At 40.8% G+C, this 24078-nt stretch overlaps 1 protein-coding gene across 14 annotated transcripts in view; it reads left to right on the forward strand.

The window, feature by feature from the left end:
- ROBO2 (roundabout guidance receptor 2) overlaps positions 1–24078 on the forward strand; it is a 1384729-nt gene that overhangs the window by 1179607 nt on the left and 181044 nt on the right. For all 14 annotated transcript variants that reach the window (XM_066347995.1, XM_066347997.1, XM_066348002.1 and 11 more), the window contains exons 3-4: positions 19588–19745; positions 23706–23826. In XM_066347995.1, coding sequence (XP_066204092.1) covers positions 19588–19745; positions 23706–23826 — 279 coding nt within the window. The remainder of the gene's footprint in view (positions 1–19587; positions 19746–23705; positions 23827–24078) is intronic.

Below are 24078 nucleotides of genomic sequence, written 5' to 3' on the forward strand. Positions count from 1 at the left end.
TGTGGGGGGGTGCTGACCTGTGGTGGCGCAGTGGATAAAACGTTGACCTGGAACACTGAGGTCACTGGATCGCAACCCTGGGCTTGCCTGTCAAGCACGTATGGGAGTTGATGCTTCCTGCTCCTCCCCCCTTCTCTATCTCTCTCTAAAAAAAATTAAAAATGGGGCAGGACATTGTTTATTTTGATTGATAGTCTGTTGTTTATCATATAGACATGATTGTCTTTGAAAAATAAATACAATCATTCAATGTAGTTTGCCTGCTTTTGCATCTTCTGATGTCCTCCCTTGTGAAATGCAGCAGAGTGTCCAGTTGGCCTCTTTAATTTCTGCCTCCACTGTCTTCACAGAGGTCAGGCACTTCCGTTGAACTCCAGACTGCTCTGCCATTGCAACTCTCCTGGTTCGTACCGGGTTTCTTATTTAGGGACTTTTTTATTTAGTTGTTACTTATACTAATACATCTTGAGGGAGGAAGATGGAAATACTTTCATATTCTAGACTGCAACAATTTCTGTGACCTCCCTTTAAATATACTGGGCTTATCTGTACAGAAAATTATTAAACCCATAGTGTATCTGACCTGTAACATCAATATGTCACAGTATGACATATTGAAAGGTTGTTCTTTGGCTATTTCCTTGACATTCTTCAAAGTTCATAAGAACCTGTCCTATATCTTTGAAAATTTTAGGATTATTATTAATATTCATTAGACCTAGTTTTATTTGGTCTAATTTTTCTCCCACTCTAATTACATATGCTATTTATATTATTTATTTATATCCATTTGTTAACAATAGAAGTTGACATGCTGCTAATTCAGTTTGTTGGGATGTCTTATGAGTCATCACGGTTGGGAAAAGTGAGTTTTGCCTTGTAGTATAATCAATCCTTCACTTAGGCTGTACCTGTAATTTAGTCTACCATCTTGCAGGTGAGTGAAGGTGACTTAATACTAGGAGATGGTGAGAGAGATCGCTTGAGTAGTTTACTGTTGTTAAGGTAAAGAAGAGTTTTTTATTTTACAGCTTACTACTTCAAAAGATAAAAATTTATCATGCAATAACAAATAGCAAAATAAGACTATAATGCTGACCACTCAAAAACAACCAATTTAACTATCTCTAAAGTGAACTCAACTGTTATCATTTGCATATTTTTTGATTAATGACAATATCTTTTACACCTTTGAGAATACTAAATTATTGAATAAAACTTGAAAAAATGTTTGAACAGTTATGGTCATGAATGAAAAACTTTTTAAAGGTTATATTAGCTTGGGAAAAGAATGTATAGAACATTTAAAAAGTATGGCAAAAGATTCCTAGAGCAGTTGACATTAAGACAAAAATGGTGAATCTACATGTAAGATGGAATAAAAATCTTTTTTTCCTCCCTTTTAATAATATAATGTGGATGATAATAGCCAATATGCCCTTTTTATTCATTCATTAACAAAAATCAAATATCATCATCATATACATCATCTCATTTGCAGAGCAGTTTTCACATAATATTTCACTTTATTGGAAGGTCCTTTGAGGTTAATGGTGAGGAAGGAACCTTGTCAATAAAGTGTATCTCAATGTGGAAGGAATCTACAAAGTGAATTCAAATTTTTATTTTATTTCACCTATAAAAAAGATATCATGTGTGTTCATGTCTTGTGGTAGAATGATAGAGGAATTATTCATAACATATTAGTATTTCTATAGCCCCTTGAATTCTGAACACGTTCTTCTGTACCCTAGTGTAAAAGTATGTTATAATAACACAGCACATTGTATATAGAACCACAAGTAAATAGAATGCAATTTCATGTCTACGAGATAAAACAATAACTATAGTGTAGAGATGTGTTGTAGAATTGGGCACCAGAAACTCGTATCATTATGTTAACCTGTGTCAGCCAATAAATTCGATTTATAAAAAAGCTACCTTGTATAACTTGTACTGTGAACTCTTTTATAGTCAGACAGGGTAAGCAATTAGTCATTGAAGATCCAACCGTAAGTGAACAGGAGTTGCGGAGAACATGAAACATAATTACATATGTTTTGTTGGGGATAGAAGAAACCTCAAGGCTTGGCCCTGCTTCAAAGGAAAGAATCTTTGCGTAGTGGAGAGGAGGTAGGGGACAGTCTGGGCTCAATGGGCAGACACTCATGTGAAAATATGATGTTCTAATAAAAGCTAAGAGATACATAACATGCTGGATTTTGTATCCAAAACTTCCACTCTCTTCCAAATGAATATCGAGTTCTAATGCACAGAAGTGAGAAATTCAGTGGCAACACAGAGAATGAAGAGAAAACAAAACCAACTTCGTTTCTACCCTGATTCACGCAGGCAGCCATCCAAGCCGTAGAGCGGAGGCGCCATCTGGGCTGGGCTGCCCTCCCCGTGGGGTTGACGTCCTCGACTTCACCGAAATGACTGGGTTTGTTGGAATTCTGCCAGGTCCTTTTTGCTTCATCTCAGCAGCATAGAAGACGGCTCTTCCCAGTAGCATGTGCTCTCCAAAGACGCTACATTTGATGTCAAAAAGGAGGCTGGGTGTGGCCGGTGTATTTTTTTCTCTGTCATTCAGAACCCAGTCATATAACAAAACGCCAGTCTCCAGCTCACAGTCTGAAGTTGGTGATGCAAAGCGCCTTTGGGAAGTCTGCATTTAGGTACCCCGTTTCTCTGGCTCCCTATTACATCTCCCTTCTCTTTCAAAAGTGCTGAAGGGATTACTTGTTGCTTTTTAGATAACCGTTGGTTCTTGCTCCCTCTTGGAGGAGAGATTGTTTTACCTCCAGCCCTTTTAAAGTCCAACACACCCAGATTTGCCATGTCTGAGCAATCTGCAGGCACTATTAGCCCCGCTTGAGTAGCTCTTGCTAACACCCTCCAGGAAGTCAATTAAAGATGTCAGGAGGTGGGCTGGACCTTTTTTCTTTCACTACCAGGCATTTGGAGAGCAGGAAGGTGGAACTGACAAGAACAGGTGATTTTTTAGTTTCCCAGAAACTAAGAGACCCCTGATGTGTTTTATTGACTCCTCTCAGTATTTTAACCTTACTTTTTTCTTTATGTGATCTGGAAATAAGTGATCGGTTTCCATCTTTAATCTTAGCAAGAGCTACATCATGGTGAGGATCGGGCACCAAATCAAATAAATGAAAATATTTGTTCAGCCATTAAAAATATATGAGGAGGGAGAAAATGCCTTATAGATTTGAGTGTAGTGATAACGTGATTTGAGAAGGAGCTAATATTTGCGTTAGAATATCTACATTTGAACTACAATCAAGTAATTGTTCGTTAAGAATTAGGCATGCAATCGGTTGGCATTCTAGTCATCATTCTTTGTACCCGCTTGCTACGCGCTGAGGTTCTTCTCAAAATCTTGACTCACTCTTTGTGTGTGATTATACCAAGAAAGGCTACCCCAAAATTGAACGTTTAATAGTTACTCCATTAATATAAAGCAAAATTAAAGTGTTGCAACTTTACATCAAAACTAATTAATATAAAGATTTAAATGGTTATTTCTGCTCAATAAATATTATTTTGCTTAAGCAAAACATCACTTAATATTACTTATTAGATGGTACATTGTTAGGTTAGCAAAATAAGAGAGATATTTTTACTTTGTTATTTTTTTACCTGTGACTTTGTTATATACATATATGTACTTAATCAGGAGAACTCTCATTGAAGGGAGGTCTGTACTTTGTAAGGGAGATGATATACCTTTAAATATCACTGTCTATTTCATTATACAATACCATGATAATAAATGAATGTTTTCTCTTTGCTAGGTATGTGCTATATGCCCAAAATGCTTTTATTTAATGCTCATTGCCACCCTAGATGATATCCCCATTTTACAGATGAAGAAGCAGAGCTCAGAAAGGTTTGGTAACTTGCTCCAAAGCCCATAGCTGATAAGCACTAATGCCAGGGATTATACTGAAGTCTCCCATGCACCAAAACCTACTGGCCTCACCTGCAAAGGGCAAGGAATAGCTGAAGATGCCCGCTTCTCTCTGTTCTTGTCACTATAAAAAAAATACAGTATAATCTCACAATGAGCATCTTTCTCTTGGAAATAAACCATCACCAAGTTGATTACATGTATTTGCTGACATCCTGTTAAACGTATATGAGAGTAATAGGAACCCACGAGGGCAGTTTTCTCCACCTTCTGAAAGTATCTTGTCGCCTCTCTTATTCTAGCATCTTGCCCCAAGCCACTGCCATCTGGAACCTGAACCAGAACATTCATCTTCCTGCTTCTGCCCTTCGCTCCTTAAAGGCCTTTTGTCTGCCAAACGATAAGTCATATCAGGGTCCTCCTTCTGAGAGTGACTTTCTGTTTCACTGAGAACACCCCCCATCGTCCTCCCCATGGCCCTCACAACCCTGAGTGGCCCAGCTCCTGCAGCCTCTCCGAGCTCATCTCCTCGCTCTGAAACTTTGCTCTGCAATCTAATCATGGCGGCCTCCTTACGGGATATCAGACGTGCCAGGAAGCTGCCGTCTTAGGGCATTTGCACTTGCTGTTTTCAATGTCTGGGACATTCCTTATTTCCATGTGGCTCACTAACTACGGTAGACATTAAGTATCTGCTTAAGGGTCATCTGAACAGAAAGTCTTCATTGGATGTCTAATTGAGATATAACCCATATACCACAAGATTCGCTATTTTAAAGATACTGTACATACAATTCAGGATGAACTTTTGCTAAGTGGAACGTAGGTCCTTTTAGGGCTGCAGACATGTTCGTGGCAGATTGGTGCTGAACAAAGCTTCTTTCGGCATCTTTGATTAACGGACTATCTTGGACATGGGCAAAATGTTGATGGTTCTGTGGAAGACAAATAACATACTAGTTGAAAACAATTGCTAATAAAAGTTCAAACACTAAAAAAATAAAATAAATAAATAATGAGAATAAAAAGATTGAAGCAGACTAAAGGTTTACCTTTATTGAAAGAAAAAAAGAGATTGATTTGTAGAATAGAAGTAAAATAAAATGAAGACTGAAATCCTGGGAGCTTAAGCCTACCGTTGGGAAAGCGCTAACATTCATTACACAGAAAGCCAGCAGTGTAATTTATTGGCCATTCACCCATTATTAGCTTTTGTTCTCCAGTTTTTTGTTTTTTATTAAAAAAGCAAGTGTTCAGAATCAAGCTCCTATTAGAGATTTATTCAAAGGAGCAAGTTGCATTGTGAATTTTGAATTAAATACAGATTGGCCCTAATGTTCACAATCACCATCTCACAGCATGATATAATAATGGATTAAAATGAAGACCTTAGTTACCAAGTTAAATTATTTTTAGTATACTTTATTAGGGTGAGGGTTTTAAAATGTCTGTTATGTCTAAATTTCTATCACAGTCATCTCAGTGTGGGCTTTAGATTAAAAGGAAATAAAAAAAGATTTATTTTTAAATGCAGGCCCATCATTTTATTAATTAGATGTTGTTGGTATCTTGGAAATGGTCTTTTTCTTCTTAAACCTCCATTCCTCACGCGGTTATTGGGGGGCTTCCTCTGACCTGGCAGGCAAGAAATTGTGACCATTATTAAACACTGTTATATTCTACCCTATAGACAACTGAGATATTTTAATTTAACATTCAGAACATAATCTTGAACAGGACAGCAATATAATTTTTTTTTCCTGAACAGTTCAATAATACAAATTTTGAGTTTGTTTTTAACTTAGAAAATTAAAAGAACTGCCAGTTTGTAAAGATAATACCACAATAATGCCTCTTAAAGTCTACCTTATTTGTTACTAATTAAAAAAAAAGACTAATAAATACCTTGTTATTTATTTATTTAGAAAACTATTAAGCCATTTTAGGGAACATTCTATTAAAAATCCTTATGTAATAATCAACTATATCCTGTTTAGTCAATGACGAAAATTTGAATTCTTGACTCTTCATTCAGTAAATATTTACTGTGCACTTGTTATGTGCCATGAATACCATCCTAGACCCTAGAGAGACAGCAATAAACAAAATGAACTTGTTCCCTGCTTTCGTGGAGGAGCTAGCTTACGTTCTGTTGACGGCAGATAGATAATAAAAAAAAAAACAAGCAAGTGAGAATAATCTCACAGTGGTATGTGAGATGCAGGGAGAAAACACCAGAGAGGTGTGACAGGTGTGGTCCTATTGCTTCTTTAGATTGGGTGCTCACAGAGGGGCACATACAGTAAGGGGCATGTGAACTGAAATCTGACAGACAAGAATAGAGTCAAGAGGACGTTCTAGGGGAAGAACATGTCACAGGGTACGGTGTAGAAACGGGGGCGTAGGAAGCCGTTTGCCTAGCTGGAGGAAGGAGGGGCCCCTGTGGCTGGGGGAGGGCCGTGGAGCCAGACGAGCCGGAACCACGCAATGAGAGGCCAGATCTCTATATGCCTGGTCGGCCACAGTAAGGACTGGGAGTGCTTGTAGCTGCAAGGGGTCCTTTGGAAATTTTAAGCAGAAAGACGAGATTGCTCTTATAATTTTGAAGAGGTTGCTCTGGCTGCCATGTGGAGCATTGACTGAAGGGCGTGAGTAAACGTGCGGTTGTTCAGTCAGTTGCAGTATTCTTTGAGAGGATGATGTCAGATCACGTGACAGGAGTGAACCTGCTGAAGAAAAATAGATTCTGAATAAGCTTATAGTCATTGGGCCATCCTGATGGACAACATAATGTGTGTATGTGTGTGTGTGTGTGTGTGTGTGTGTGTGTGTCCATGGGAGAAATGGAGAAAACGATAACTCCTTGAGTAATTTGTACTCAGTAGTTCCGTAGAGGATTGGGAAGATGAAGATTTGTATGAAAAATTTAAGAATTTAATTTGGACCGTGTTAAGTGTAAGGTACTCCTAAATATTCAAGTGTTGGTATCATGCAGGCAGATAGCTGCGAGTCTGGAGTTCCGGGGACCTCACGTCCAAGGCTCTCATTTTAGAATTATTGGCTTGAGGGCAGGACTGGACTGGCAGAGATAACTTATGACGAATGTGTGTCCAGGGGCACTCCGTTTCTTAGTGGTATTAACTATGTTTTATGGACAGGAAGTTTTTGGCAAAGTACTTGCAAGCATAATGGCTAGCGTGTGGAAAATGAGAGTATCTCAAACACAAAATAAGATACTGTATACATATTTAAATTAAATATATATATAGGCAGTGCTTTGATGGTAATTGTTCCATGTAGGATTTAAGGGAAAATGCAAAAAAAAAAAATCACCATAAGAACTGTCCACATCTTAACTTAGCAGTATTTCCGAGCACCTACTATGGCGAAGCTTCTACAGGAGAGAAACATGAAATAGTTACATATACATTGGCTATATAGCTAATTCCCTATACTATTCCCACCTAACTCTTTTCAAAGTATTTATATTTCTTCATTCAAGGTACCAATATAATAGCTAGTGAAGATAATTAAATCTAATTTGATTAAACCACCTACTGTTATATGGAAATACTATGCTAACTAAATATTATATATATTGAAAAAGAAATAAACTAGATTAGTATATTTTAGTATGATTTCAAATGATCTTCTAAGGCCAATTTTTAAATTGTAATGACAAAAACAACCAGGACTGCAGACACAAAATTATTTTTAGAAAATTTGTTTTTATTGATCTGCTTAGTTTTTGAGAATTATTGAAAATATATAGTGACCCTTTTATTATGCAAATACATTTGATTATAAAAACAATTAAATGATGTAAAGCATTTTCTTTTTCTTTGTATCATATTACAGTAATGAAGCTGTTACATCTCAGTATGCATTTTAATGAATTTCATCTAACATTTTAATTGCTGACATTATCATAAACCTAAGGATTAGATAAAATTTAATTTACTGGTATAGAAAAAAGAAGGTTCCTCAAGAGTTAATTATATTGTTTAAGATAAAATATAATTTATTTGATGATATATCACCAATGATCATCCTAAAATAAAAAGTATATTAACAGATTGAATAACATCAGCATGCTTAACTGGTACATACATGTATCCCTTTTCCTCATTTTTAAAATAAAAACTAGTGATGTTTTATATAAAAGTTAAAAAGACGTCACAGAAAATAAACCTTTTCTGTGTGTATGTGACAGAGACAGAGAAAAACAGAGAGAGGGACAGATAGGGACAGACAGGAAGGGAGAGAGATAAGAAGCATCAGTTCTTTGTTGCAGTACCTTAGTTCATTGATTGCTTTCTCATATGTGCCTTGACCAGGAGGCTACAGCAGACCAAGTGACCCCTTGCTCAAGCTAGTGACCATGGGCTCAAGCTGGTGAGCCTTGCTCAAACCAGATGAGCCTGCGCTCAAGCTGGCAACCTCGGGGTTTCGAACCTGGGTCTTCTGCATCCCAGTCTGATGATCTATCCACTGCACCACTGCCTGGTCAGGCAGAAAATAAACAATTTTTATAAACAAGAACTTTTTATTTAAAGAAAACTCAATGAAAAAACCTTCAAACGGACATATATTTTTTAAAGGAAAAATCATTTTAACTCTCTTGGTTCACATATTTAAAGTGAGATTATAAACTCACAATTTATAATGTGAGAAAGATGAACTATTTTAATTTAGAAATTAAATTTAATGGGGTGACATTGATCAATAAGAATACACAGGTTTCAAGTGAATAGCTGTATGTATATAGCATTTGAATTTTTGGTTGCATTATGTCCATCACCCAAAGACAAATCGCTTTCCATCGCCATATATTTGTCCCTTCCACTCTCCTCTCCCTGATAACCACTTAACTTTTGTCTATGTCCATGAGTCTCAGTTTTATATCCCACCTATGTGTGAAATCACACAGTTCTCAGCTTTTTCTTATATATTTCACTCGATATTATGTTAAGTTTCATCCATGTTGTTGTAAATGTCATTGTGTCATTATTTCTTATGGCTGTAGTATTCCATTGTATATATGTACCACATCTTCTTTACCCCGTCCTCTATCAAGGAACACTTTGGTTGTTTCTGTGCCTTGGCCACCATGAATAATGCTGCGATGAACATAGTGGAGCATGTGTCATTGTGTATTAATGTGTTCAAGTTTTTTGGGTAGATACCCAGTTAAAGTATATCTGGGTTATATGGTAATTCTATTCTTAATATTTTGGGGAACCACCATACTATCTTCCATAATGGCTGTCCCAATTTACATTCCTACCTGTAGTGAATGAGGGTTGCTTTTTCTCCACAGCCTCTCCAACACTTGTTATTCCCTGTCTTGTTGATAACAGCTGATCTAACAGGTATGAGGCGGTACCTCACTGTATTTTTTATTTACATTTCTGTAATAGAGAGTAGGAGAATTTTTAAAAAAAATTAAATGACATTTTGGCTTTAAATAATTTGGGGGCAAACATATCTCTGTAAATTTTCATCATGAGAACTCAATATTTCTAGCACCTAAAAAAAAAAAAAAAAAAAATATATATATATATATATATATATATATATATATATATATATATATATATATATTATTTGTTCTTTGGTATTAGTTTGTTTTCATAGAGTATATGGCCAAGTTAGCTGGGTGGGGTAAAGGTGTGTGGACTTAACATCAGGGATGAAAGAAATTGTGCTTCTCATAGATAAACAAAAGTTGTCAAACAGGTTTTCAGTTGTTATCAGTGGTGTGATTGGAGTTTTCTAAAATAATTTAACTGTTGTGTTTTGCATATTTGCATATCAAAAAAATACTTGGATATGCTCCTTGATTCCTCTTCTCTTGCTAGACTGTCAAAAAATGGTGATTTATGGTAGATGGGTAATGAGATAGCTGAAAGCTAACTACAGCATTCAGAATTCATTTGCTGGCAAAGGAAAGAAGGTTACTGGGTATTTGGGATAGAGTACAGAGTTGGCAGAGCTTTTCTCTAATCAAATATTTTTTTTAAAAACGAAGTATATTATATTCTGGATTAAGGGACATTTCAAGCTTTTGTCATGTGGAAATTAAATAGAATGCTTCTTAAAGAATATAGGATGTCAAATTACATTTATTGCAGCAAATTCATGACAGCTTATGGCTCATAGTTTTTGTGTGAATGCATAAAAATCTTAATATTGGATGGGTAAGAATGAAGAGTCTGCAGGCATGTTGGACGCATTTTTTTTAAAAATGCTCTCACTGTCGTATTAAAAAGCCAAATAAGTCTCATAAAGTTTGACTTTGGCCAAACTTTTGAGGCAAAAGAGGAAAAGAAATGGTGTCCTTGCAAAGCGGTCATTTTTAAGTTCGTGGATTATGGTGGATTTATGAGTCCCCTCTTAAACCGGACCTCTAGCCATTATGGTTAAGAAATGTGTTGTTAAAATCGGGGAAATAATGGAAATTGTGAAATCTGCAGAATTAATTTGAAAGCCCATAAATACATTATAATGTACATTCCCCCCCCCCCCCAGTCAGATATTTGTTCAGTTTCTGGTAAAGAAGAAGAGAGGGGAAAAGCACCCGTAGTTTAGAAGTAACTAGAATTCTTGACAAGGAAGGTTGACCTTGACCTTCTTTGTCTCCCAACCATCATTTCATCAGCAGGGGTGAGATTACTTTGAGACCCTGCCAATAGGTAATAAATAACACGTAAATTCCAGGACACCCTTGCACTCACTGTAGGGTGCCCTAATGTGTAATAATCTTTAGACTGTTGAGTTTATAACTCATGACATCTGGCAGTTACTTGGCATTGAAATCCGTGTTGATCGTGCACCGTGGAATAGGCCGTGGGAGAGAAGTCCCAGAGCAATGGCCAGGTGAGACTTGGAGAGGATGCTGCCGAGACCTCACGTCTGCAAGCCCTTGCAGGTGAGGATGCTGGAACCAACAGCCAGTGCTTTCTGATAAGTACTTACAAGGCCAGAAGCCAGGGGTGATCGACTGGAATCCAGAGTAAAGCAGCACATTAAGATTTACTTGATAACGCTCTTTATTCTTTATTCAAACTGACAGATGTAACGATCAAGCAGAAATGAATTCTGAAGTTTGAATTTTAAATGCATACTTATGTATATTTTACGTTTAAATGTGCTCTTACATATATAAATATGTTGAGTTAAATTTTTTTTACAAATATATAGAAATGATATTTGGTGTCCTCAATATATTTTTTTTTTGTGTGTGTGTGTGTGGAACAATGAGGGCCAGATGAGGAGGGCGAGAAAGGGAAGGCCGTGGGAGAAAAGTGGGAAAGGGGCAAAAAAAGGCTTTGTCCACACTTGGAGAAAGGCTTCCCCATGCCTCGCAGCCACCCTGTAATGGCAGAAATCTTGAGGCTCAGAGGCTGTGAACCAGATTGGAAAGCTAGAAGCAGACGTGTGGATGTTTGTAGTCATCCTGTATATGTAAATTCTACAAAGATGTTGTAATTATTTATGCATTAATTAATGTATTTACGTATAGCCAAACCCAGATCTAGAGAAAGGAGAGTATAGTATTATAAGCTTGAAATAATTGGTGTTTCCCCTTTGAAATCATTGTGAGAAGCATTAATTGATGCTTTAAAAAAAATGGTAGCCTGTATTGTTCTGAATTTCAAATCCAATTTTTATTATTTCTTCTACTATCCAGATTTATAGACATCCCTGGGACCAAGACTGGAATTAGCCCTAAATGTGCAGGTGCTCCAGGGTGGTGTGGACAGCAGAACAGAACATTTGGGGGGTTGTGGAGAACAGGGTTTTGTTCTGCAGAAGACAAAAGCAGTGCCTTGAACATGTTCAGGGTAAAACCCGCATTCTAGACGCCATCCTCCTCCTCATAGACTGTGTTTGGGCACAACCTCTAAGTTGCTCTCACTGTGTTGGGCTCTCTCTGATTCTGGGCACATCAATCTCACATCAACAATTTTGTGGACAGTGGCCCTTTAAGAAAGAAAGAAAAAAAAAAAGAAACTGATTAAACATTAATTAACCTCAATCCCCAACTTCCTTCTAAACTAATGGATAGAGTATGCAGATCCCTGTCAAATATCAGATGCTAGCTAGGCTTTGCCTAAAATAGGACTTCCAAGTGTTGACAGTGTGCCAACTGCTGGCTCCTTAATTCAGACCAAAGGCGATGATTGCCAGGGACAGGCTTGGAGCCTGCCTTGGTCAGATGTCACCAGTATTGCGGGGCTAACATGCGATCCAAGAGTTTATGAATGATCTCAGTACTGGGTCCCCAAGGAGAACATATGCATATTACAGAGGTTACGGCTACGAATTACAGAGAGCGCGATGTTTCCATGTGATTCCTAAGAATCCTTCAGCAGGCTGTAAACATTAATGGAAAACATGAAGGGAGATTTGGCACGGTCAGCGGGACTTGAGATGATATTGTGGGTGAGGACGGACTAGGGCTAAAAAAAAAAGCCTTCGAGAATAAAGGCTCGGCTGCAGCGCGGAGCTGGCCGCTCCTCTCGCGGGAGCCCAGTGTTTGTGTTTGTGTGTTTCGTTCCCCGCGGAATACCAAGCTTCGCACAAAGCTGTGACTTGAAAATGAACGAGTCATGGGGCATCCTTGTTTATCCACAGGCTCCGCTTCCCTGCCACTGGTTTATCTGGATCACAGCTGAGTGAACCTGCCTGCACAGAGAACCGTCGTGGGGGTGCTGGGAGAGAGCTTCTCATTTATTTTGGAATTGTCAGCATGCAGCAGAGATGTCCCCGTGCCAGCGTTCACAGCGGGAGCAGGATGACTCCCCACCGAGTGATTTTTCTTCCCTCCCCCTTCTGTACCTTAGAAAAACCACTGACGACTTCTTCCCTAAATATCCGGTTTTATGGCCTCTTTATAACTGGTGTCTGTCCCGCCCCGTTCTGACCATATTTCGTTTGATTGCACCAAATATAATAGTCTGTGGTGAATGATGATTCCCTCTTTGGATTTATTTGGTCTTTCCAGTCGTTGAAACTTCAGGAAAAAATACCGCTTCTCAGTGGGGAGCTTTCAGTGGAAAGGGGAAATTCGATTTCAACTGGCCGAAATATGAAAGAGAACGTATTTGGAGCACATAACTAGAAAGCTAATTTAGCTTCGTCTTCAGGATTGATTTGTCCAGTTATGTCATCAAGAACTCAGATTTTTTTTTTTTTTTTCCCCTTAGTGCTCATAGGCTCCGTTTCATCCTGAAGCTGGAGCTCCCCCTGGGGTCACCGCAGGGCTGCCAACCACAGCCACTTAGGGCTGCAGGAAGAGACTTTAAAATAAAATACAAAGAAAGGAAGAAACAGAGTAGAAGACTGCGCTCAGCTATTTGGGATTCTACCTGTTCAGGATGAGAGGTAGCCACAGTCCTGGCAGTGACAGGGTTAAGGAAATAGTGCTTAGCATTTGTAGGACCGACTGTCACTTTCTTTGCCAGTTCATTGTAATATGATATACTACAATTTGTGCTAACAGTTTTACTGGTCACACCATAACCCCCGTTGCTTCTTTTGAGTGATTGATTTTTGACCTCCTCCAACTGCCTGGCTTTTATGTTAGAGATCTATGAGGTTGTCGGTAGGCAGGTCAAGGACGCTGTCTCTTAAATCCAACCAAATTATTATTATTGTTTTTTAATAAGTGACATGTTAAAATCCAATTAAGACAGTGTAGCCTATTTTATATAAATAAAAAAAAAAAAACTGCCGCGTGCCTTTCGGAGAGGAGGTCATCGGTTCAAGCATCCCTCAGGAGCACCTGATGCCCTCTTCTGAGGCCTCCCAGACGGGAGCCCTTGGGAGGGTGACCCAGTGTCGGAGAGGAGGTCATCGGTTCAAGCATCCCTCAGGAGCACCTGATGCCCTCTTCTGAGGCCTCCCAGACGGGAGCCCTTGGGAGGGTGACCCAGTGTAAGCGGAGCGGGAGAAACTTTTCACCTGAGCGAGTCTGCGGCTGACACCACACGAGCTGTAGGTGTTTGAAGGCAGGAATAAGAAACGGCTAAGGGAGCAACAGGGTGCCCGGTAGAGATTTTCAAGCAGAATGGACGTGGATGATTTAGACATTCCGCTGTGTGTGTAGGGCAGTTTGGCTGCAGAAACGTCTGTGATGAGCCTAGAAATACAAGCAGAGACCTAATTCTAAACGTTTACAATCATGTTAAGAAGAGAGTTTAGGCCCTGGCCAGTTGGCTCAGCGGTAGAGCGTTGGTCTGGCGTGCGGGGGACCCGGGTTCGATTCTCAGCCAGGGCACAAAGGAGAAGCGCCCATCTGCTTCTCCACCCCTCCCCCTCTCCTTCCTCTCTGTCTCTCTCTTCCCCTCCCGCAGCCGAGGCTCCATTGGAGCAAAGATGGCCCCGGGCGCTGGGGATGGCTCCTTGGCCTCTGCCCCAGGCGCTAGAGTGGCTCTGGTCACAGCAGAGCATCGCCCCCTGGTGGGCAGAGCGTCGCCCCTGGTGGGTGTGCCGGGTGGATCCCAGTCGGGCGCATGCGGGAGTCTCTCTGTCTCTCCGTTTCCAGCTTCAGAAGAAGAGATAAAAAAAAAAGAAAAAAGAGTTTAACTTGAAAAGCCATTTAAAAAGTTGTGGTGAAGGAATCGACATGATCAAATGTACATTTTAGCAAACTCCTAAGAGCTCCAATAGAGAGTTTAAAACAGAAATCGGAGAAAACATTCCAAAAGGCTGTTCTTTCAGTGATTCAATGAACAGCTAAGGACGTTTTGAACCAAGGCAGTGGGGAAAAATAAATGGAAGGCAGTGATATGACAAAAAAGTGTAGCATGAGGACCGTGCAGAGGGAGTCTAGTGTCGGACACGCACGGTTCAAACTTCACATTTCATGTGACGTGCTGTATACCCGTGATGCCAGATTTTGCACACAGTGTGCACTCATTACATATTAGCTTTCATTGTACGGCAGTTACTTTTAAAATAGGGAGATCAGAAGTGTCATTGTGTGTATTTCCTAACTGATGTGAAAAGCATTGTAAAAAGAACTTACTGAAAACCAGGGTGTGGCCCTGGCCAGTTGGCTCAGCGGTAGAGCATCGGCCTGGCGTGCAGGGGACCCGGGTTCGATTCCCGGCCAGGGCACATAGGAGAAGCGCCCATTTGCTTCTCCACCCCCCCTTCTTCCTCTCTGTCTCTCTCTTCCCCTCCCGCAGCCAAGGCTCCATTGGAGCAAAGATGGCCCCGGGCGCTGGGGATGGCTCCTTGGCCTCTGCCCCAGGCGCTAGAGTGGCTCTGCTGCGACCAGAGCATCGCCCCCTGGTGGGCAGAGTGTCGCCCCTGGTGGGCGTGCCGGGTGGATCCCGGTCGGGCACATGTGGGAGTCTGTCTGACTGTCTCTGCCCGTTTCCAGCTTCAGAAAAATACAAAAAAAAAAAAAAAAAAAGAAAACCAGGGTGTAATAATTACATATATGGGCAATCCCCGGTTACAACACCCGGTTCTGCGCTACTCTGCGTTGCTGCGGCTTTCAGCCGTGGTTATTCCGGTTTTTAATTCAAGTTTGTCTTTAGATACTTTCTCATGATCAATTGAGTTTGTTATGAATGTTTTGCTTTATCCAGTGGTGTGTATGAATATATTTCTCAATACTATTCTTTAGGCTTTACATTTCTAGCATCTCTTTACACACCTGTGTACCTTCTGGTTCAGAAATGTATCTTTCAGAAGCTTTTCAATTATGTAGTCTCATCTCATTGTTCTTGCTAATTTCTTTTAATAAGCTCGGATGGGTATATATCTGCCTTACCTTTATTTGTTGGGGTAAAAAAAAAATAAATAAATCCTGAGAACTATTGGTTTAGAACAGAAGATTTGTTGAGTGAAAGAATACGGGAGTGTGAGTAACAGGAAGTACAAATGGAAGCTCTAAGGGCACCACTAGACATAAAGCTCATTTAGGGTGCTAATTGGCTACCTACCGCTGTGTAATATAAATGACCACACTTCGTGGCTTAAAACAACGCTCATGTATTCGCTCACGGTCTGCGGTCAGCCACCCAGATGAGCTGTCCTGTTCCCGTGCCGTGGGGTCTGTCACAAAGTGGCACTGACGGTGTCGGTCAGGGCTGTGGTCTCATACAAAGGCTCGGCCGGGAGGTTCTGCTCCCGGCTGTACCTGTTTGTTGCCCAGATTTGGGTCCTCAAAGTGGACGGAGGGCCGCAGTTGCTTGGTTGCTGTTGACTGGAAGCTGCCTTCCGATCATGGCTAACTGAGCCTTCCTGTTGAGCCACATGGCATCTTACATGATCAGAGGAAGCACGTTTGTAGGAAGAGGGAGAGACATGGAAAGATAGAGGGAGACAAAAAGATGAAAGTTGCAATCTTTGATAACTTAATCTTGTAAGTGACGTTTCATCGCCTTGCAGTTTTCTAAGTATTAAGGGCGAGTGAGGAGGTCCAGCCCACTCTAAGGGGGAGGGGATCCTACAAGGGAGGGAGTGACTATTGAGGGGCGTTAGCAAAAAAGCCTGCCACGACCTCATCGTGTCATTCTTGCTTTATATTCCTTAACCATTTAATAGGAGAAAATGAATATGTAGACTCAGTTGGGACTTGCTCTGTTTCTCTACATTATAAGATCATCTTAGTTCCTTCACCAACATGTATAGAATGCTTTTCTAAGAGCCACCCTCTATTTCTATCACCTGCAATTAAACACAGGGCAAAATCCAGGATGGAAATGAATCATTAGTGCAAAGTTTGGAAACAATACATTATATTTTATTTTGCTTTGCTTTGCATTTATGAATGGGATTAGAGATATACCAGCAGCCTGACCAGGCGATGGCACAGTGGATAGAGCATCGGACTGGGATGCGGAGGACCCAGATTCGAGACCCCGAGGTCACCAGTTTGAGCGCAGGCTCATCTGGCTTGAGCAAAAAGCTCACCAGCTTGGACCCAAGGTCACTGGCTCGAGCAAGGGGTTACTCGGTCTGCTGAAGACCCGTGATCAAGGCACATATGAGAAAGCAATCAATGAACAAAAAAAATCCCCCCAAAAAACCAAAAAGAAATATACCAACAAATATCAGAACATGTACATCCTTCTTAAACATTAGAGAAGAGTAAAAGAAAATGCCTTTACTGCACCTTAAGAGCAAGGTCACTGTTTGCTATGATAGAACCTGCTAAAAAGGATGCTTTCCTTTTGAATGTTTTATCTGAGAGAAAGCGAGAAGATATACTTTTATTATTCCAAAGACTTGGAGTAAAAGAAATGGTATCACTAAATTAAAATAAAAAAAATGAATGAACTAAAGACTGTATAAACCCCAAAGAGTACTTACAAGCTGAAGAGGGTACAGCACCAATTATCCCATTGTCTCTTCCTCCTCTCTGGGTGAGCAGTCTAAAAGCCTAAAATTACGGTTGATGTTAGATGTCTTGGCTTCATTTGCAAAATGGAGTAATTTTCTTTTGCACACCATAAACATGTTATGTTCTTTAAGAGGAGCCGTCCTCAGTTTGTTGTGATATTTTCCTCTCTTTTTTGTCTCCTAGTCAAAGAACCTCCCCCCCCCTCCCCTTAATTTGCCTTGTTGCAAACTGATGTAGCCCCGTGCTTCTGAGTGAATTGCTATGGGCCTCGGTACCATTTGAGCAGAGAGACTCTTTGGCATGTCATTTGTTAGGAGACCGGTTCTGGGGGAGATCCCTCAGCTGGCCAGATGTGTCATTTTGGAGTAGATTGAGGGCCTGCCAGGACGCCATGTGTTGCCAGCGCCGGATGTTGTCGGGGTGCTCGCCGCCCTGTGACCGTTTGTTTTGCACATCTTCATGTTGCAGAAATATGCAGCTGGTCTGTTTTTACAATATCAACGAGTCACCAGCTTGCTCTACTGGGAGGATTCACCTGCAAGAAGGAACCGCAGGGTTTTAACCCCTTCTCCTCCCCCGGCCCAAATGGCACATTGAAATGCACCTCTTCTCTCAGCTCATTCAGAAGCCAATCCGTACTCAAATAAATCACATCTTCCCTGCCAGTTAGACAAGGGAACCCCCCCCAAAAAAAAATACTGTGCAGTTCTCTTGGCTGAAATGGAACGCATTTCCCCCACGGCGAGAGCAGTCGATGAATCAGCTCTGACCCGAGCGCGAGGAGTCTGTGCTGAATTCTCTCTCTCTCTGCTCCATCAGTAGGAGACAAGCTTCTCTAGCCTCCTGAAGGGCCCTGACTTCATTAAGATGGAAAACCTTGTTAAAGGAGGTTTTGCAAGATCCAAGGAAAAACAAAACCCTAAAAGTCACTCAGTTGTCTCTCCAGAGCTATTTTCAGGACAAGGGGATTTTACTTATTTGGAGAGAGTGACAAATTAACCTACAGGCACTTGGGCCCAACAAAGAAGCAGAGTGCTGAAGGGATCTCATTACAGGACACCAAAGGCAGTTGGCTTTGCCTAATCCACTTTTACGGCAGGTGATTTACATAATGTGGCTAGCGTAAGCTGCCTAATTTTGATTTCAGATATCTTGAGCAATTTAGGCATGTACAGTATATGTATGTGTAAGCGTATGTGCGTCAATGGACGCTGCATACACACATACACACGCTTCTATAGTTGTGTGTGCGTGTTTTGTGTATTTGTTTGTTTTGCCTATAAACCCACTTAGGAAACACACTTGTTGGAATATCGAACCAGAGAAAAAGTCAAGGGAGTTAGAGAAAACAGGCAGTTGCGGCGGCATGCGATGTATCAGCTGGTCTCAATGACTTTTAGGAACGCCTGCCCTTATTTGCTAAAACAAGTCAGCGTTCCGCAACCTGATAGGGCCCAGCTATTTCCCCAGGCTTCTCATCTTGCCAGCGGAAGAGAATTGCAGGCAGATAGATAGGTGACAGTTGGAGAGGCAGGCGTGCCAGATTTTCAGAGGTTACAACGGAGGTTCAACCTGCTGTTCTCCTAATGAAAGGAGGGGAAGTTCAGGCTGGCAAAACGGCTATAAGGGATATCTCTGCTCCGAATGTCACGCTGTCCAGATGTCACTCGGCAGGTGGAGACGCAGGGAGCATGAAAATGTAGCCCTGTGTATGTGGGTGCTAGTGCGTTGCAAGGGGAACAATGAGTTTATCTTCTGAAGTGTAATGAAAACAGTGTGGATCTTGTCCATATTCATGTCATGAGAAAGGGCTTTCTCAAAGACTTGTCACCCCCCACTTCCCCTCCCAAACTGGCACGCCTTTGTGCTCACCAACCGTGTGCAACCTTACTGACAATGTATTTTAGTGTATTGATACACATATTATGTATTCTTTTTAAATAGAGAATAGGATTGTACTGCATAAACGTTTGTACCTTGTGTTTTTATTATGCAGAGCATCATTATCTATGAACTCTATCACGGAACGTCTCTCATCGTATTTTCCTTCCTTACCTTATTTTTATATCAGATTGTGTAGCAAAGGGGACATCATCACAGTGAGCCACCGTCCTGTTGATGAACACTTTGGTTGGCTGTAGACTATTTTAAGTTGGACGTGGCTATCCTGTCAGTAAATACCCTGGCAATTTTTTATTAGGACCAAGTAAATAAGACTTCAAGTCCCCTTTTGTAAGAGAAAGCTAAGGTGACGGTCACTGAGTTTTCTTTTACGACAACTGTTTTTCTTCAGTGTTACGAGACGACTTCCGGCAAAATCCCACAGATGTTGTGGTGGCAGCTGGAGAGCCTGCAATCTTGGAGTGCCAGCCTCCCCGGGGACACCCAGAACCCACCATCTACTGGAAGAAAGACAAAGTGCGAATTGATGACAAGGAAGAAAGAATAAGTGTGAGTTCAATTGCAATAAATGCCTAAAGACATTGAATGTCAAGTTTCAAAATTGATGTATTTTTTTATTTTATTTTATTTACTCTTAATAAAATGGTTGAACTGCATTTGAATAGTACCTTTCACACTGTGTTGAAAGGACTGAAAGGGGGAACCAAAAACAATAACTTTGGAATGAGGTTTCAAAGAGAAAGAAATGATATAAATCAGTGCACTGGCTGGATAGCTCGGTGGGATGGACCATTGTCCCAAAGCACAGACAGACGTTGCTGGTTTGATCCCTGGTCAGGGCACGTGCAGAAATAAATAGATGTTCTTGCCTCTCTAAAATTAATAAATAATCTTTTTTCTTAAATGAGAAGCAGAGAGGCAGAGAGACAAGCTACTACTGCCTGTGCCCCAACCAGGACCCACCCGGCAAGCCACATATGGGGCAATGCTCTGCCCATCTGGGGCTACTGCTCCATTGCTCTGCAAACAAGCTATTTTAGTGCCTGAGGCGAGGCCATGGAGCCATTCTCAGAGCCTGAGGCCAACTTTGTTGAACTTTTTGAGCCATGGCTGCGAGAGGAAAAGAGAGAGAGAGAAGGGGAGAGAGAGGGGCGGAGAAGCAGATGAGGACTTCTCCTGTGTGCCCTGACTGGGAATCAAACCCGAGACTTCCACATGCCAGGGCGACACTCTGCCGCTGAGCCAGGGCATAAATAAATATTTTAAAAAATATATTTGAATCAAGTGTACATACTAGATTAAGAATCTCCCCAACTTAAATATGTACATATATTTTTGCTGTTCAATATTGCACTTAGATCTTTTAAACATTCAAGTGCATCTATTACTCATGCAGTATGTGAGTGTTAAAGTGTAAACCATGGCCATCAATCATGTGAACTAGAACATTCTATTTGCACGATTTTAAAAATTAGAAGAGGAAATAATTTGAGGTGATGAATATTTGAAGCACTTTTCCAGTTTTCCCAATCTAGTAATATTTATAACTAAACTTTTATGTGTTCATTCAGTTAAAAGTTTAAGTGATAGAAAGTAAAATCAAAGTAGAAACAAATCACCGGTTCTGCAATTTAGCTCTTGTAGAAAAGAGTGTGTGTTTTTAAGGAAATTGGTGATCAAGTTCATCAGCTTAATAATATTCAAAATAAAACATGCAGAAAATAATAAAAAGGTAGACAAAGGGATAGCATACCATTATTTTATTTTTTCAGAGGATCTACTCAACATCTATATGTGAAGTTTGTGCAAAACAGTCCACCGAAACAATAGACAATGCCTCAACCTTCTGAAATTATTCTTGGTATAATTTTTTTATCTTCAGTACAATCACTGAGAATAAATATATTTTATTGAAAATACTACCTCATTTAACTGACAATATGCCATTTCTATCAAAAACTCCATATAGTCTGGATGTCTGTTGTCTTTAAAAATATCTAATAAACAAGGAGTTTTTTTTTCTTATGTATACAGTATGATTTCACCCTAACGCAAAACCAGGCAGGCCCTGTAAGAGATCACAACGTAGTGATGTGATGCTTGCTTAAACTGTTTGTACTCTGAGTTTCTACATTGCCCCGGAGAATTTGGTTGCTAATGGTCTGCACTTGAGGACTGAAGTTATAAAGATGTGCTGCTGGGGAAGGAGTAAAATCAATGTTCAGGGGAGTTTCTAGCTCACGCTCCTATCAAGCTTTTGCTTTCTAACAAACCAACTCAAAACACGGTGGTTTATAACCATTTTATTTAGACTACGCTAGTGTGGGTAAGCTGATGGCTCTTCACGTTAGGCCATTGTGGCTGATCTTTGCTAGGCTTTCTCATGCTTCTCTGGTTTATTTAAAGATGTGCTCACTCTGGCCAGTTGGCTCAGCAGTAGAGCATCAACCCAGTGTGTGGATGTCCTGGGTTTGATTCCCGGTCAGAGCACACAGAAAAAGTGACCATCTGCTTCTCAACTCCTGCCCCTTTCCTTTCTCTCTCTTTATCTCTCTCTTCCTCTCCTGCAGCCATGGCTTGGTTGGAGCACGTTGGCTCCAGGTGCTGAGGACGGCTCCAGTGGCCTCACCTCAGGTGGCTGAAATTGCTTGGTTGCTGAGCAACAGAGCTGCAACCCCAATTGGACAGAGCATTGCCTGAAAGGAAGCTTGCCAGGTGGATCCTGGTCTGGGTGCATACAGGAATCTGTCTCTCTGCCTCTCTGCTTCTCATTTAAGAATAATTAATTAATTAATTAATTAATTTAAAAAAGATGTGCTGACAGTTGGATATCTAGGATAACCTTACTAACATGACCGTTAAGTGGCTGACTCTCAGCTGGGCATCTTTTTTTTTTTTTTTTCTTTCATTTTTCTGAAGCTGGAAACAGGGAGAGACAGTCAGACAGACTCCTGCATGCGCCCAACCGGGATCCACCCGGCACGCCCACCATGGGGCGACGCTCTGCCCACCAGGGGGCGACGCTCTGCCCATCCTGGACGTCTCCATGTTGCGACCAGAGCCACCCTAGCGCCTGAGGCAGAGGCCACAGAGCCATCCCCTGCGCCCGGGCCATCCTTGCTCCAATGGAGCCCTGGCTGCGGGAGGGGAAGAGAGAGACAGAGAGGAAAGTGCGGCGGAGGGGTGGAGAAGCAAATGGGCGCTTCTCCTGTGTGCCCTGGCCGGGAATCGAACCCGGGTCCTCCGCACGCTAGGCCGACGCTCTACCGCTGAGCCAACCGGCCAGGGCCAGCTGGGCATCTTTGTTCTTCTCATGGGCTCTAATTTTTTAGCAGGCTAGCTCAGGCTGGTTCCCATGGTGGTCTCAGGGTCACAACTGCAACTAGAAGGCTATACCCAATGTCCAAGCACCCCTCTTCTACTGAAAAATTGCATTAGCTCAATTGATCAAATCAAGATTCATTGCTAAACTCAGCTTCAAGAGGAAGAGAAATCGCCTCTGTTGTTATTTTTATAACTTAAGGTTCATTGAGCTCTACTGCAATTGATAGAGAACATGTTGACAGTCTATTCTTCCCAGGTTATAAAACAAACAAAAACAAAATAAACAAACAAAAAAAAACCCCAAAAAACAAAGTTTGAAATTCCTTTCTATATTTTGACAAATTTTAGAGCCTGAAATATCTTTGGTGAGAACTTACCTACATGAATTTTGTTACTAAAAATCTAATTTCCTTTAAATATCCTCTTTAGCAAACACACATTTTAACTTTATTACATTTGTTTATTCATCCAATAAATGTTTCTTATTTAAGACATTTGGAGAGCAGCTATTAAAAAACCAATAATTTGTACCAACTGATAGTCATCATTCAAAAAGTTTGATTTGTTTCTTCCCAAACTACGGTACTCTTCAAAAATTATTTCACAAATACAATTAAGATGGGAGAAAGATAATTAATGCTAACACTGCAAATGCAAGCTCCATGAGGGCAGAAATTTTTATATCTGGATTACTACCGAATCTACGTGCCTAGAAAACTTCCCAGTCCATGCAGGTATTCAGTAAATACTTGTCAAATCCCTCTGATTCAGGTGGATTCCATTTTATTACCCAAAGCAGATCTCTGGCACTCCCTTCTGATGACAAATGTTGAATAGCAGTGCATCCAACCAGATCACATTGTGAAGACCAACCATCGGGATTTAATGTGGGGGAAGGAGTAGCCACAAAACTCAGAATCATACCCAACAGGAGGAGAAGACTGCTTTTAAAAAGCATTTTCTAGAAAGGGAATAATAGGAGGCATGTATTGGGGGAGAACTGAAGAAAAGAAAGGACACTTGCTGATGTCCAAATAGGGAGTTTTGGGTCTTAGACACTCAGCCATTTCCTTGAAAAAAAACAACAACAACAACAATGTTGTGCTTGAATATTCAGAACTATTTCTTAGTTATGTCTCCTTTCCATTCTCTTGTCTTTCCTTTTCTCCTATTTAATGGCCACAGATCCGTGGTGGGAAACTGATGATCTCCAACACCAGGAAGAGTGACGCGGGCATGTACACGTGTGTGGGCACCAACATGGTGGGGGAAAGGGACAGTGACCCGGCCGAGCTGACCGTCTTCGGTAAAGTTCCTTTTTCATTTATAGATTGCTATATATATATCATATATTCCCCCCCCCCCGCCTTTTAACACTTTTTCTTGATACTGAACAGCAGGCCCTCTAACAGGAGTTCCTTCTGACTTGTGGTAAGCAGCGACAGACGAGAGGGGTCTTGCTTTCGGGTTCTGTCTCCAAGAGGAAATCTTTGCTGGGAAGAAAAACAATGCGTTTCAGATGTTAATTCACCTGGGGTCATATATTTATAGGATTTTT

The sequence above is a fragment of the Saccopteryx leptura genome, chromosome 8 (assembly GCF_036850995.1).
Source record: "Saccopteryx leptura isolate mSacLep1 chromosome 8, mSacLep1_pri_phased_curated, whole genome shotgun sequence".
Lineage (NCBI taxonomy): Eukaryota > Metazoa > Chordata > Mammalia > Chiroptera > Emballonuridae > Saccopteryx > Saccopteryx leptura.